The sequence below is a fragment of the Trichechus manatus genome, unplaced genomic scaffold (assembly GCF_000243295.1).
Source record: "Trichechus manatus latirostris isolate Lorelei unplaced genomic scaffold, TriManLat1.0 scaffold00019, whole genome shotgun sequence".
In the NCBI taxonomy this organism is placed as follows: domain Eukaryota; kingdom Metazoa; phylum Chordata; class Mammalia; order Sirenia; family Trichechidae; genus Trichechus; species Trichechus manatus.
In genome coordinates, this window is record NW_004443955.1 from 13,695,255 (window position 1) to 13,712,646 (window position 17,392).

Below are 17,392 nucleotides of genomic sequence, written 5' to 3' on the forward strand. Positions count from 1 at the left end.
ACTGTTCACACTAGCAAAAAGATGGAAAACAACCTAGATGCCCATCAACAGATGAATGGATAAACAAACTATGGTACATACACACAATGGAGTATTATGCAAAGATAAAGAACAATGATGAATCTGTGAAACATCTCATAACATGGATGAAACTAGAGGACACTATGCTGAGTGAAATCACAGAGGACAAATATTGTAAGACACCTCTACTGTAAAAACTCATTAAAAGTTTACACACAAAAAGTAACAATCTTTGTTGGTTACAAGGGATGGTAGGGGGACTAAACAGACAATAGATAAGTGGTAACTTTGGTGCAGGGTAAGACAGTGCACAATACTGGGGACGCCAGCACAACTTGTACAAGGAAAGGTCATGGAAGCTCCACAGACACTTCCAAACTCCCGAGGGACTGAATTGCTGGGCGGAGGGCTGTGGGGACCGTTGTCTCGGGGAACATCTAGCTCAATTGGCATAACACAGTTTATAAAGACAATGTTCTACCTTCTACCTTGGTGAGTAGCGTCTGGGTTCTTAAAAGCCTGTGAACAGCCATCTAGGATACTCCACTGGTCTTACCCCTTCGGGAGCAAGGGAGAATGAAGAGAACAGGATATAAGGAAAAGATCAGTCCAAAGGACTAATGGACCACAGCTACCATGGCCTCCACCAGACTGAGTCCAGTACAGCTAGATGGTGCCCAGCTACCACCTCTGACTGCTCTGACTGGGATCACAGTAGAGGGTCCTGGACAGAGCTGTAAAAGGATACAGAACAAAATTCTAACTCACAAAAAAAAGACCAGATTTACTGGCCTGACAGACTGGAGAAGCCCCAAGAGTATGGCCCCTGGAAACCCTTTTAGCTCAGTGGTGAAGTCACTCTTGAGGTTCACCGTTCAGCCGGGGATTGGACAGCCTCATAAAACAAAGCAGGACTAATGAGGCACAGCAGTCCAGAGACAAGGACCAGAAGGCAGGAGGGGGCAGGAAAGCTGGTGAAAGGGAACCCAAGGTTAAGAAGGGACAGCGTTGACATGTCGTGGGGTTGTTAACCACTGTCAAAGGATGAGAAACTATTTGTTCTGCAAACCTTCATCCAAGGTACAAAAAAAAAAAAAAATTATCTAGGTGAGATCAAATTGACAACAGCAACTCAAAAGGTTTGACAGGAAACCTAGGGGCAGTGAGTTGAAGATAATGGTGATGGAATAATTTGGAAAAGGATGGTGAGAATAGCAGCACAACTGGAAGAATGTAATCGATGTCACTGAATTGTACATGTAAAAACTTTTGAAATGGTGTAACTTTGGCTACGTGTATTTTCACCCAAAAAAAGGTCCTCCAAGGTTGAGAAGGGGAGTGTTGACATGTCTTGGGGTTGTTAACCAATTTCATAAAACAGTATATGTACTGACTGTTCCATGAGAAACTACTGGTTCTGTAAAACTTCATCTGAAGTACAATAAAAAAAAATTAAAAAAAAAAATGGGCAAAGAACTTGGACAGTTCACCAAAGAGAATATTCAAATAGCCAACAGGCACATGAAAAAATGCTCAATGTCATTAGCCATTAGGGAGGTGCTAATCAAAACTTTAATGATACTACTTCACCCCCACTAGAATGGCAATGATTAAAAAACAGCAAACAAACAAACAGAAAATAAGAGGTGCTAGAGAGGATACAGAGAAACTGGAAACTTCACCCATTGCTAGCGGGAATGTAAAATAGTGGAGACACCCTGGAAAACAGTTTGGCCGTTCCTCAAAAGGTTGAACACAGAACTACCACATGACCCAGCAATCCCAATCCTAAACATATACCCAAAAGAAGTTAAAGCAGGAACACAGTCAGAAATCTGTATACCAATGTTCACTGCAGCACTTTTCACAATAGCCAAAAGGTGGAAACAAACTAAATGCCTATCAAGAGATGAACAGATAAACAAAATGTGGTACAGACAATGAAATATTACTTGGTCAGAAAGAGAGATGAAGTCCTGATACATGCCATAAAATGGATGAATGCTGAAAACATTATGCTGAGCATTTTAAGTCAGTCACAAAAGGACAAATAGTGTATGACATCACTTATATAAAATAAGCAAATATATAGAAATCAAAGCTTATTAGTGGTTGGGTGGGAGGAAAAGGAAAAGGGGAAAAGAGGGAGTTTTTGCTTGGGGGGCACTGAGTTTACGTTAATAGTACTAGAATAATTAGGAAAAAGACAGCAATAAGGGTTGCACAATGCGAAAAGTGTAATCAGTGTCATTGAATTATGCACGGAGAGACTGTTGAATGGGAGAGTGTTTTGTTGTGTCTATTTGCACTACAATAAAAAAATACATAAAAAATTACCAACTACTGTTTAGAAAACTAACTCAATAAAAGAATTTCATTAAAAAAAAATAGATTCTACACAGCTTAGTTTAAAAATGTGTATCTCTTTTTATAAGATAAAGCTACTACTTCCCTGTCTATTTTACAGAAAAATGGCATCATGAAAGACTCAATATTCATGCAGGAAATCATCCCACAGAGTGAGCGATCAAGTTACTGTATAAAAGTTCTGAAGTATCTGAGAAGTTCTGCATGATTCCAAATCTTACATTTAATACCTTATGAGGGAAATTATCCTTAGTATTTTTCTTTTTCAACATTCCATAGGCTAGTCCCATGTATTTATTCTTCTACATAACAACTTTATATTAATTTTGTCAAGTTCCTCCATGATTCTCATTAATAGAATTGACACCTTTAGGATATATTAAGTCATCTCATTTAATAATATAGTATGTCTATTTATTCAGGTCTTCTTTTACTTTTATTTGGGGTGTGTGTGTTTGTATGTGTGTCTATTTGTATCAGAATCGATTCGATGGCAGTGGGTATATTTGTATTTAGTTTTGCTACTTTACAGACTCTTTTTTTTCCCCATTGCCGTTGAGTCAATTCCAACTCATAGCAACCCTACAGGACACAGAAGAACTGCCCCAAAGGGTTTCCAAAGAGCAGCTGGTGGATTCGACCTGCTGACCTTTTGGTTAGCAGCTGAATGCTTAACCACTGCACCACCAGGGCTTCACAGATACTACACATATATAAAATTATATAAGTGATTAGTAACTACTCCTTCTATAAATCAGAATTTTCTTTCCAAAGTACAATACATCATCATGTAAAACCACTCTCAAATTGAAAAATTTAGAACCTCCCATTAAGATCAAGTCCTTAGCTTAATTCTCACATCTATCTCCTTCCTCTGCATCACCACTGCCTTTGTGTCCAGCCCTCATCAATTCACAAGTGGACTGTCCCACTTACGGTCTGAATTTCTGACAGAACAAATCTTAAGTCACTGCCATATCCAAAAATTCTTCAATGGTTCTCCATCACTTTTAAGATACAATCCAAACCTTTTAACATGAGATTAAAGACCTTTTGATGTGGTTCGTTCCTTATTTTCCAACTTTATCTTCTAACAATCTAACTCTAATCATAATAAACTACTTGCAGTTCTCTCTTAAATGCATGACAATGTCACCATCAAGCTTTTTCATGCACTGTTCCACTGACCTGAAATTTGATTTTATCTGGCTAGCTCATACTTGTAATTGAAAACCCTATCTGCTATTAACTCCTCCAGTAACTGCTCCCTGACCTTCGCCAACAGAGACTAGTCGTTCCTTCCATAAACTCTCCCAACAACTGAGTTTACCTCTATTTGCCATATACTTAAATCTCCTACATATTTTTTTTAAAGAGTTCTCAGTGCCTAACAGTCTCTCACAGCCCTGGTAGCATAGTGGTTAAGAGCTCAGCTGCTAACCAAAAGATCGGCAGTTCAAATCCACCAGGTGCTCCCTGGAAACCCTATGGGGCAGTTCTACTCTCTCCTATAGGGTTGCTATGAATCAGAACAGACTCACGCCATCTAACAACAAAAACATTTCCTCAGATACAGTAGGTATTCAAATTTGGATGAAAAAATGACTTTTCTTTTGCATAGGAACAATTCTTCCCCGTTAATGTTAGAATAATGAATCCATTAACTCAGAATCCACAAATTGAAATATCAATAAAACTATGATACCCTTTTACGTTATAACAAATTTTGCCTAATCTAGCCTGAAAAATACAATCCTCAACTCATTCTGTATCTTTTCTCCATACTTCACCTAAATTACCTGAGGAGAAAAATTCAGATAGCCCTTGCTCCTTTCGGCAGCTGGGCAAGAAGCTGGCTTAGCAGTTAAATTCCATGTAGGAACAAAGTAATTCTAGCCTCTGACCTGCAGTGGTTGGCTCCATCTTTTTAACAAGGTCACTACCTCAACCTAATAGCTTTATTACATGGGCCCTACTACATACTCCTAGATCCCCATTTCCTCTGAACATGCACAGTCCTTTCCATTGGTACGTCCAGTCTACTTACCCCTAATTTAATCATGACTCTCTATGGGATAAGGGTAGCTCAGAGATTCTTATGTGCTCGGCCTTCTTCTCTGCTTGCATGCTATTCCCTAAAAAATCCTATTTTACATTTATACTGCATGTGTTCATGGCACAGGTCACTATGCCTCTTCTACATGTCACAATCCTCATATGTATGAAGGGAAGTTTACTTACAACCTTGCTATGCAACCATTCCTTTGGTTATTTTTTTCAACCTTCCCTACTATCTTCTTCATAACAGGTCATACTGTGAGAGCTTATGCTTTTGTTAAGGAAACTTCATGCGTTGAAACAAGGGCTCTCCTCAATTTTTCTATGAGCATCCCTAATCCTTCCCACTAACTTCCCCACCAGCTGCTCAGCTGAGTTTAATCCCCAATTATATCTGTTTTAACACGTGAACTACTATCCAGACTTTGCAGAATACATCTTTAGTGTTGTTCTCTTCCTGGTAAACTTCTAAAACCAGCTGCTCTTGAAATTTCTCCTGATATATAACCTTTCTAAGGACAGCATCTCTCCTCTGCACATGCCTTGAATATTAGTTCATTTGCAGCAGTCTATGAAATTATTTTTCCTTCTTTCCTCTAAACCAGGGGTTGGCAAACTTTTTCTGAAACTGCCAGAGAGTAAATATCTGAGGCTTGTGGGCTCTAGAGTTTCTGTTGCAAATACTCAACTCTGTCACTGTAGTGTAAAAGTAGCCATAGACAATATTTAAACGAATGGATGTGTTCAATAACGCTTTATTTACACAAACAGAAAGCCAGTCTGTGGGCCACAGTTTGCCAACCTCTGCTCTAAACTCTTACAACTTCTAGTCTCTACCTATATCAGCATCATTATAATTACTCTGAATGTATAAGGGTTACTGTCATTGATAATGAAAATTATATTCAATGTTTTATGGGTTAAAGCTAAGGCATATATGTAAATGTTTCAGAAATATTTGTGATAATAAGAGTTTTCAAAAATATTCTCATTACATGTTGGTTAACCAGAAAATTTAACTGACCAGAACACATATTTATTGGCAACTTGGAGCCCTGGTGACGCAGTGGTTAAGACCTTGGCTGTTAACCAAAAGGTCGGCAGTTCAAATCCACCAGCCGCTCCTTAGAAACCCTACAGGGCAGTTCTACTCTGTCCTATCAGGTTTCATTAAGGTTATGTGTCAACTTGGCTGGGCCATGATTGTCAGTAGTTTGGCAGTTATGATATAGTTTGGTAGTCGTATGATGATGCGATCACTTCCATGATGAGATTTTATATAATGTGATCACCTCCATGATGGGATCTGCTGTGAGTAATCAATCAGTTGAATGCAAGTTTCCCTAGGGGTGTGGCCTGCATCCAATATAGACGGGCTTTCTGGCAAGGCTCAAGGGCTTTTGCTCACTCTGGATCCTGCAGCTGGCTCCTGTTCATCTGATCTCCAGTTCTCGGGATGTGAGCTAGCAGCTTACCTGCCGTCTTGCCTGCTGATCTTGGGATTTGTTGGTCTTCGCAGCCTGTGAGCCAGAGCCCTGCCGTTTGATCTGCTGACCTTGGGTTCACCAGCACCTGCAGCTACGTGAATCAGGAGAAGCCTCTAGCCTGACCCACGGACTTGGGATATTCCAGCCTCTACAACCATATGAGCTATTTCCTTGATATACATCTCTCTATATATACACACGTATATGCTTTACTGGTTTTGCTTCTCTGGAAAACTCAGCCTAAGACATCTGGTACTGAAAGTGGGGTTCTGCCAGTTGCTGGGTAAATCTATTCCAATTATGCATTCCGGGACTGGGAATCATTACAGGATGAGTTTGGGACCTACTGAACCTACTGTGAGACGGACACGATCTAAGACTCCATTAATAGTCTGATCTATTGGTGGTGACATTTTGCATATTTCTATTGCCACCTCACACCATGGATTAGCAGTGCCCTCTTTACTACTGGAATTAGATTCATCAACATCTTTAAGACTAACAAGACCTGAAAATCAATCTAGAAAACTCATCCTTACAATTTTGTTTCTCTAGAATCACTCCCGGTACCAAATTTCTTAGGCTGGGTTCTCCAGAGAAGCAAAAACAGCTGCTACGAGTCAGAATTGACTAACAGCAATGGGTTTGGTGGGTTTTTATAGTTAACTTAGGTATCAACCTAATTATAAAAATAGAGGTGAAAATTTAAAGTATCAATATACAGAAGGCTACCAATCAATATATAATCAAATGTATATAAGACTAAATGTATTATGATAAATACAATGAATGGTGTAGTGACACTGCACTGAATTTACTTTTCTTCTTTTTGTCTATGTTTCCTATAATTAACATATATGATTTCTGTAATAAGAAAAAACTTTCTTTAAAGCACATGATAAGAAGCCACAATTTCATGATTGCTGAAATTTTTCATTTCATCTGGACATAAAAATATTCAGAGTTGAAATTAAATTTAAGAAAAATTCAACCATTTTACCTTATGGTCTTAAAATACATATATATACATATCAATTAAATACATGAATTAAAATGTTCATTTACCTGTCGGTTCCTTTCATCCATGATGCGTGTGATTTGTATTTTCTTCCGCCCCATTTTCAGTCACCTTCCCTTCCTTATATTCCAAATATTTAATTCAAATATTGTCTTCAATACCCTAATGCATCGTACACAGTTTCAACTATTTCGGCTTCTACTCCAAAGGCTACAGCTGAAATGTTCTATAAGATCTAAAAGAAAACACAAATTAGAAGATTAAAGTTCTGTTAAGTTTACAAATCATAAAACTATGTTAAACAAATTTAAAAACTTTTTATGTTGCAGATAGCATTATTAGTTGAAATTTCTATTTAAATAAAATTAATAAACAAATTGAAGTTCTGCTCATTTTATCCCTAAAATATCTCTTGAGTCTATTCTTGCCCCTAATTCTGGCTAGCCTAATGCAATTAAAACCTTTGAATTTTCCTCCATGCAAATAATAATAGCAACAAGGGCCAATAATTACTCAGCTTTTTCTACGTACCAAGTACTTTTCTAAATCATTCAATTCTAACTGCAATGCTCTGAGTTAGTTACAATTATCACGTCCATTTTATAAACCGGGATACTGAACCACAGAGAAATTAAGTAATGTGCCCAAGGTCATACACAGTTAGTAAGAGACAGAGCTTGGGATATGAACCCAGGTAGTCTGGCTCTAAAACCTCTTCTCTTAAATCACCCTAGCTTCTAGCCAAATTTACTATTTGTCAATCCACACAGACACTATACACTTTCATCATAATACGCATTTAAACCAAATACTCTTCCTTTGGTCATTTAATGAGCTCCTCCTTATCACTTAAGATTCACTTTAAATGTCACCTCCTTGATGAAGACAAAATCAATGTCCCTTGGTAGACTAAACCACAGCACTTGCGTGTGTGCATGTGTGTGTAAATTCCAAGCTTTCTTTCTTCTGAGCGGGAGAAAGATGTGACAGTCTGCTTCCGTAAAGATTTACAGGCTTGGAAACCCTATGGGGCAGTTCTACTCTGTCCTATAGGGTTGCTATGAGTCCGAATCAACCAGACGGCAGTGGGTGGATTTTCTTCTGAGACTGTGAACTCAAGAACAGGGATTATATATTCCACTTATCTCTGTAGTAGAAGGACTGGCAATGATATAATTAGTCATGCTTTGAAATGACGGTTGTGTCCCTACAAAACATTGTGCTTTCAAAACTTATGTATTAAAAATAACTATTTATGGGGAAATGGGGGACAAATGTTAAAACAGTAATAAATTCCCAAAGGAATTTCAGTGAAGTATTGTTAATTCAGTACATGCATCCATACTGTGCAAATCCAAGGTTTGATTAAATCTGGCTTTTGCTCAAAAGCAATAAAGAAGCCTTTCATTTCTTATCATTGCCAGCACTATCATCAGCACAGCACTTCTTATACATTTCACTGATTCCTTCCTTCATTTATTCTTTCATTCATAAAAAGTTAATTGATCATCTATTAATAATTTATCATCCGGTAATTGATCATCTGTTTACAATAAGTGTATTTCTAAGCACAGAACTCAGCACAAAGGATAAAATGGTCAAAGAAGAAAAAAAAGACATGATTCCTGATCTCACAGAGTCTAGTAGGAGAAACTGATGTTAATCAAGCCATCACAGAAATAAGTTTATATAATTCAAAACTAAAAAGCTCTTTTAAAAAAAAGAATCTGACCTATTTTCATGTGTCAGAGAAGACTTCCTGAGGATACACCGTATGGCATGAGATCTCAAACCTGAGTATAAGGGTGTACATTCTAGGCAGAGGGAGTAGTATGTGCAAAGGCCCCATGACAAGGAGGAGCAGGGATCACTAGAGGAACTGAAAGATGGCTAGTCACTGGCAGGCAGCACTCAAACAAGCAGCTGTGTTTTGGAATGTTTGTTTCCTTAACAGAAGGCATTATAAACAATAGAAGTTGGCTTATTCCAAATCATGCTCCCTAACAGATCACATTATCTCCAACTCCCATTATGAAAACTTGCACCTAGTAGGAACTGGAAAGATTAGTTTTCATACATTTCACTGAAGTGGTATTACGGTAGACTGTGTAAGATCTTCTGACCACTTGTAACGTATACACAGTATATATTGTACTATCTTCTATCATCTGAAAAAGTCTGAATTCTAGCACCTATTTGGGCATTTTGCTTTTGCCAATGGTGGAGTTGATTGCTTCAAACCAACGTTCGTTTGAGAACAACTAAAAAGTACAAAAAATAAAATTCTGTTTTAAACCATTAGAGAACTTTCAAGACAGTGAGAACTTGCAGGGCTGAGATCTGGGAGGAACAGGTGAGACCAGACTTTGGACTCATCTTCCCCCTTAGAGTCATTTATAGATTCCAAAAGCACTAGCTGAGAGATCGAGAAGCTAAGCAGAATTTCCAACAGACTTAGAATTGTGTGTGTGCTTGGCGGGTGGCGGTCGGGGGGGGGGAGGGGGGCTAAAAATTAAGATTCAGTGCATATCAAGGAAGAAAAGCCCTCTACCAGGATTTGGGATGGACCCTAAAGGGCTATAACCTAGGCATAAAGGTAAACCAAAAATAGACCAGCCCTCACCAGGACTTAAACATAGCTTTAAATCATCTCAGTATCCAATTACATCAAGGTAATGTGGGTTAGCAAATGTCTTTAGCCTAGCAGCATGGCAGTAGTAAAAGTAAATCTTCTCAACAGAAAGATAACATCCAGAACTTCAAATTATCTCTATCATTTTTTTCATATAAAATGTCTGGAAATAAAAAGGTAACCAGGCAGACAAGAAGTAGAAACCTGACTGAAAATCAATTATTTAAAAATGACAACAGAAACTGAGCTACAGTAGACTGAGATAATAGTGTTATTAAAAAAAGTGGACTTTAAAATAAGTTAATTAATATGTTTGAGGAATTAAAAAACAAGATAAAGAGTTTTAGCAGCCAGCCATAAAAAAATGGAAAACACAGAATTGAAAAATATGATTTTTGTAGACAAAAAAGTCATTGATGGATGGGTTTATTAAGAGGTTAGACACAGCTGAAGAAAGAATCAATGATCCAGAAGACAGGACAGAATACAATACCCAAACTGAAGCACAAAAAGACACAAAACCAAAAACCAAACCCACTGCCATCAAGTCAATTCTGACTCAAAGACACAAGAATGAGAAATGCAGAGAAGAATGTGAAAAAATTCTGGAACATGGAAAAAAGATCTAAAATACATGTAATTAGAATCCCAGAAGGGAAGGAGGGAAGTAGTATCTGAAGACATAATAGCTAAGAACTTTTCTAAACCAGCCAATGACATCAAGCCACAGACTCAAGATGTTTTACAAACCACCAAGTAAAAGAAATACAAAGAAACCCACATATAAGCACGTCCAAGGAGAGAGAACACATGAGCAAGCCATAAATAAAGAGATCTTAAAAGGAGCCAGAAAAAAACTGCCAATCTAGAATTCTGTATCTGGCAAAAAATACCCTTTAAAAATGAAAACAAAATAAAGACATCTTTAGATAAACAATCACAGAATTTGTCACTAGGAAATTCACACTAAAGGAAACACTGAAGAAACTTCTTTAAGTAGAAGAAAACAAAGGACCCCAGATACAGCTTAGATATGTACCCAAAAAATGAGGTGCAATAGACAGGATAAATGTGTAACTCTAAATGCATGTTGACTATATAAAATAATATTTGTGTGATCTTAAATACTGCAATACACAACAGACAGTTACATAAATAGAAAGGGTAGTAAATGAATTACAGTGTTCCAAGACCCCTTCATTTACTAGGAAATGGAAAAAGCACCCATTTACAGGTAGTCCCCAACTTATGACATAATCCAGTTATGACGGACCGCATCTGTGAATGTCCGTTTTTGTTTTTTTTTACATCTTACTGTTAGTAACATGTACTACATACAATGTTACAGAGCATAATTTTCCGATATTATCCTTCTCAGGTGTTCACTTGTAGATGTTCTATTTTATAATTTACCGTTTAAAACACTGCCGTATTGATTTAGTTTTCAAAACTAAGTCAGGGCTTCAGTTGCTTGAAAACATGGACCCAAATGCTGATAGCTTTGCTAAAGTCGACAGGCAGATTCGGAAGCAGTATGATGTTACTGAGAAATATATGAAGGAAAAAAGAAGAGGACCATACAGACAACTCTCACTATTTTTCTGACTAGAAACACCATTCCTTTATCTAGGGATAATCCAGGTGATACAGAACATTCCACAAGTGGAATTATTACTGCAACAGACAAAATGCCAACGTCGTCCAACTCTTCGTTATCGGCAGAGTAAAATTTCATGATTTGTGCGTTTTTTATGTATGTATGTATGTATTAAAATACATCTGTAAGTTTATATGTAATGTTTCTAACTCTCAAAGTCAAATAAAGATTGGATTTATAAAGATACTGATAATTAAAGGCAATAATAATGAAAACTTAAAAAAAAATGAGGTATTTGACTTACATCAGAACCAACTTATGATGGAATTACTGGAACGGAACCACACTGTAAGAGGGGGACCACCTGTACTTTAGATTTCATGTGGTAATCTCTGGAGTAACCACTGTGAGAATAATAAAAGTATGTACAGCTAACAAGCTAACAGAAGAGGAAAAAAATAGATAAAACAATCAATCCAAACGAAGGCAAGAAAGGACAAACAGCAAACAAAAAGATGATAGATTTAATCCAACTACATCAGTAATTATATCAAATATAATTAATTTTTTAAAAAGATGATCAGACAGAACTAAAAAAAAACCAATTACATGGTGATTACAAATGACACATCTTAAGCATGAGGACACAGAAAGAATAAAATTAAAGCATAGAGAAAGATATACCATGTAAAACACAAACCAAATCAAAGTTTGTGTGGTTATACTGTCTATTACAGTAAACTTTAAAGCCTAATAACATACAGCAATACACAGACAGAGATACATGGACAAACAGTGATACAGAGGGACATTTCATAACAATACAAATTTAACTCACCAGGAAGATACAACAACTCTAAATTTGAATGGACCTAATAACACTTAAAGGAGTCCATGGGTGGCGCAAATGGTTAAGTGCTCAACTACTAGCCTAAAGGTTGGCAGTTTGAATCCATCCAGAGGTACCTCGGAAGCCAGGTCTGATGATCTGCTTCCCAAAATTCACAGCTTTGAAAACCCTATGAAGCAGTTTTACTCTGCACACATGGGGTTGCCATGAGTCAGAATCAACTCGATGGCAACTAAAAACAATCTCACTTTCCAGCTTCCCTTGAAAAATCATTCTACTTTCAAGAATTTATCATAAGGAAAGTTAAATGAGAAAAGATACATGTATATTCATCTCAATACAATAAAAATAATCAAAACATGGTGGGGGGGGTTTACTATGCAAGCATACAGGAATACATCCAAATAAAATATTCTAGTCATTAAAAAGGTTGATCATTTTACAACAAACATTCACAATGTATTACTATGAAGGAAAAATATATAATCAGTTTTGTTTTTAAAAATCTGTAGATACTGTGCGCACAGATAAAAGACTGGCAGCATATATTCATGCTATTAAAATAGTAACTTGTGGGCAGTTTTTTATTTTATTTTTCAAACTTAGCCCCTATTTACACCAACTTTTTTATTTTATCTAAAACAAACACCATTGTTGTGATAAGGAAAAAAGTTATAACAACAAACATAAACTAAAGACTGCTTTTAAAATTAAGAAAAAAAAATCCTCAAAACCAGAGCTTACTCAAAAATGAACTTTAAACATTATTGAAACGTCCTTTCTACTTTAGCACTTTGTGCAATTCCCAGTTACTCTTTCTTTACAACTTGCTTGAATTTCAAAGCATTGTCTGATTGAGAAGGTCTACTGCAAGTTATGAATCAGAAAACCTCGATCCTAGCCCCAAACATGCCACTAAACTAACTGCATAATCTTGGTAAATAACAATGTCTAAGTACATTAACTGTTTTTATAACAAGAGAATTGAAATTGTATTCATAATATGTATCACATGAGGCTAGAATAAAATAGAATACATTTCCAAATTTTGGGAGAAAGTGACCTATAAATACAATTGTACTACTAACAAATATATTTCCAAGCATTAATAAGCATGTAACATGCTATTAATTTTTATGATCAGAAAACAAAATGAATGCTTTATTTATTGTGTGACTGCTGTTTCATGTATTTACTTCCCTTAAAACATACTTTTTTTTTTTTTTTTTACATATACACTGGAAATCAGGACAAAAATGAAATGGAAAACATTATCTTTGAATTAATTTTCAATAACTAGATGTCAATTTGGTCTCTCAGGTTATACCTCATAAAAAAGCAAATTAAACATAAAATAGATAAAATTATTTATTGTGGGGAAAAGGACCTAGTTTTGCCCTAAGTAAGGTGGCCTTAGATCTGGCCTCTGGAGAGGTAACCCTCTGGGAAACTGAGATGCCCTGGTCTAGAACTTCCAGGTCACACTTGAGAATTTGTGCTGGAAAGTGGGGGCTGGTCGGACCAGAAAAGACTCACCTGGGAGGCTGATATCAACTAGCCTCAGGAGGCATGATTTAGTCTATCATGCAGGACTGGACAATAAAAGCCCTGAATATTAAGGCTAAGGAGGCTCTGTGATTGATGAGAACGTCTGCTCTTGGGAAGGAAGAATGTTCCTTGGGACACGGAAACTCATCATTGGGAATCCTCCCAGACCTCGCCCTATGTGTCTCTTCATTTGTATTATTTTTGGTTATAATAAATCTGTAGTCCTAAGTATACTCTGTGAGTTCTGTGAGTAGTTGCAGCGAATTACCAAACAAAAAGGGTAGTAGCAGCCAGTAGGTCAGAAGGTTGGGGTGTCATGTAGACTCCCCAAAATTATGACTGGCATATGCCTAATGGCAGTCTGAAGAATGTTATCTTTTTAACTTGTGAGCTCTGACCTAGCTCTAGATGGTTAGGGTGAGAGAGAGTGCAACGGCGGCTGGCAATGAGAATGGAGAGATGGGAATGTGAGGACTAATCAACCCCAACACTTTGGGAAACTGGATTCATGCTGATCCTTACAGCGCCCTTATATATTTAATGTTTCTTCCTTAAACATAGTTGATACTATTATTTGATTTCTTCCTTTTTCTGTAAATAATCTATCAGTGAAAAGAAGAGGAAGAAAGAAAAAGTGCTAAGTCAATACTGTTTCAGATCAGTTTTAATCTGAATCTTTATTAACTCAATCAAGCAGCTTGAAGAACAGTAGAATTCTGTAATTTTCAAACTACTTTAGAATTCACCTTGTATTATAACCCCTACCCTCCACCAAAAAAGAAACTGAATCCAAGGAGGATAAGCGAACTGTCCAAAGCCTGAGTTATTTAAAAGAGCCAGGAACTTTTCACTGTAACAGAGAAGTTGATCTTGAACTTAAATCATTTTTCAAATCTTTGCCCTAATGTACTGGTCTGTACACTATTATTTACCTATTTTTCCTTTATATCAATTCCCTTTTTAATAAATGTATTTAAAAACAAACTTTATTACTACTACAAAAGCTAGTATCACGTGCCACAGATGAAAACAGCCTTAAAAATAATAAAAGCAGAGGCGTAGCCAACATAGTGGCACAGACAGACACATCATGCCATCCCTATGCAGCAAAGACTGGAAAACTAAGTGAAACAGATACAAACGTCAATCCTGGAGCCCTAATCATCAAATAAAAGGATAAAAAACTAGATCAAACACTGAAGCGAAGAAGAAACTGAAGGAAAACAGAGAACGAGGAGAAATACGGAGTGGAGGTACCCTGCTAACTAACACGGCACAGCATCGCCATCTTGGAGCACAGCCAGCACCATCCCTGGACAGAGAACACAGGAAGACAACTTCAGAGAGTTCCCAACAGGAGACAGAGCACCCAGTAACCAGAGAGACACCCTTTCCCATCCCTCAACCTTCTGTCCCTGCAGGGCCACACCACGCCGCCTTGGCTAGAACGTCACATAGCTGCTACCAGCCCAGGTCTGCCCAGACCCGACCCACTGGCTCCCATCGTGCCATTATTTTCCCCTTTCTTCTTTTCTTTCTCCCTTCCATCTAGACCCAAACAACACCTCCACCACTTCCTATCGGCCCCCACGCACCACTACGGCTAGAAAGCCACCAGCCCACCACCACTCCAGGTCCACCCCACCCCTACCTGCAACTCTCACCAGGCCGTGATTTTTTTCCTTTTCTCTTTCTTCCTTCTCTTTCTCCCTAACACCTAGTCCTGTACGCCACCTGCCACCCCTTCCTCCCAGACCCCACTGCACCACTGCAGCTAAAGAGCAACCAGCACACTGGCCCACTGCTGCCCTAGGCCCACTGGCCCCCACCTGCAGCCCCCACATCACCATTTTTTTTTTCTTTTCTTTCTCCCTCCCACTTACCTGAGTACGTCACCTACCCTCCCTTCGAACCAGCCCACAGGTCTGCCTTGGCCCCACTCACCAGCCCCCACCGCTCCTTTTTTTTCTTTTTCCTATCTTACTTTTCTCTCTCTCCCACCTAGCCCCATGCACCACATCCACAGACTTCCTGCCAGTCCCCACCATACCACCATGGATAGAGTATCACTGGCTCACCAGCCTGCCCCCACCTGCCGGCCCCCACTGTTCCGTCATTTTTTTCTTTTCTCTTTCTGCCTGCCACCTAGCCCTGTATACCACCTCAACGAACTTCCCGCTGGCCCCTGAAGTAGCACCATGGATAAAGTGACACTGGCACACTGGCCTGTCCCCACCTGCCAGCCCCCAATGCACCACCATTTCTTCTCTTTTTTCTTTTCCTTTCTTTCAAAACCAACAGTCAATATCATTCTCAACAGAAAGAGGCTGAAAGCATTCCCCCTGAGAATGCTGAACAAAACAAAGATGCACTTTATCACCACTCCTATTTAACATTGTACTGAAGTCCTAGCTAGAGCAATAAGGCAAGAAAAAGAAATAAAGGCATTCAAATTGGAAAGGAGGAAGTAAAACTATCCCTATTCACAGACGGTATGATCCTATACATAAAGAACCCCAAAGATTCCACAAGAAAACTACTGAACTAATAGAAAGATTCAGCAGGATACAAGATCAGCATAAAAAAATCAATTGGATTCCTATACACCAACAAAGAAAGTTTTGAAAAGGAAATCAGGAAAACAGTATCATTTATAATAACCCTTTAAAAAGATAAAATATTTAGGAATAAATCTAATCAGGGATATAAAAGACCTATACAAAGGAACTACAAAACACTACCGCAAAAAACCAAAAGAGATCTACATAAATGGAAAAACACATCATGCTCATGGATAGGTAGACGCAACATTGTGAAAACGTCAATCCTACCCAAAGCAAATGCAAACCCAACCCAAATACCAACAGCATTCTTTAACAAGATGGAAAAACTAATCACCAACTTTATATTAAAAGGAAAGAAACCCCAGATAAGCAAAGCATTGTTGAAGAAAAAGAACGAAGTAGGAGGCCTCACACCACCTGATCTCAGAACCTATTATACAACCACAGAAGTCAAAACAGCCTGGTGCTGGTAAAATGACAAAGACATAGACCAATGGTACAGAATCGAGAACCCAGATATAAATCCATCCACCTATGGATAGGTGATCTTTTTTTTTTTTTTTTTTTTAATTGTACTTCAGGTGAAGGCTTACAGAACAAAACAGTTTCTCATTTAACAGTTACCACAAATGTTGCCCTATGACAATGGTTAACAATCTCACAACACATGAACAAAAACCTTACTCAACCTTGGGTTCCCTATCACCAGCTTCCTTGTCCCCTTCTGCCTTCTGGCCCCCGTCACCGGACTACAGTACCTCGTTAGTCTCATTTGGTTTTACAGGGCTGTCCACTCCCAGGCTGAACAGCGAACCTTGGAGATAACTTCACCATCGAGCTAAAAGGGTGTCTGGGGGCCATACTCTCGGGGCCATACTCTCCAGTCTCCTTTAGGCCAGTAAATCTGGTCTTTTTTTTGTGAGTTAGTATTATGTTCTACATCCCTCTCCAGCGCCGTCCAGAACCCTCCGTTGTGATCCCAGTCAGACCAGTCAGTGGTGGTAGCTGGGCACCACCCAGCTGTACTGGACCCAGTCCGGTGGAGGCCTTGGCAGCTGTGGACAATCAGTGCTTCAGACTAATCTTTTCCTTGTATCTCGCTTTCTTCATTCTCCCTTGCTCCCAAAGGGATGAGACCAGTGGAGTATCTTAGATGGCCGCTCACAGGCTTTTAAGACCTCAGACACTACTCACCAAGGTAGAATGTAGAACATTGTCTTTATAAGCTGTGTCATGCCAATTGAGCTAGA

The 17,392-nt window shown here is 38.3% G+C and overlaps 1 protein-coding gene across 6 annotated transcripts in view; it reads right to left on the minus strand.

Moving 5' to 3' along the window:
- Nucleotides 1-17,392, minus strand: part of MEF2A (myocyte enhancer factor 2A) — a 220,036-nt gene that overhangs the window by 99,944 nt on the left and 102,700 nt on the right. For all 6 annotated transcript variants that reach the window (XM_023727873.1, XM_004372652.2, XM_023727871.1 and 3 more), the window contains one exon: nt 6,999-7,186. In XM_023727873.1, the coding sequence (XP_023583641.1) occupies nt 6,999-7,052 (54 nt within the window). In that variant the 5' untranslated portion in view covers nt 7,053-7,186. The remainder of the gene's footprint in view (nt 1-6,998; nt 7,187-17,392) is intronic.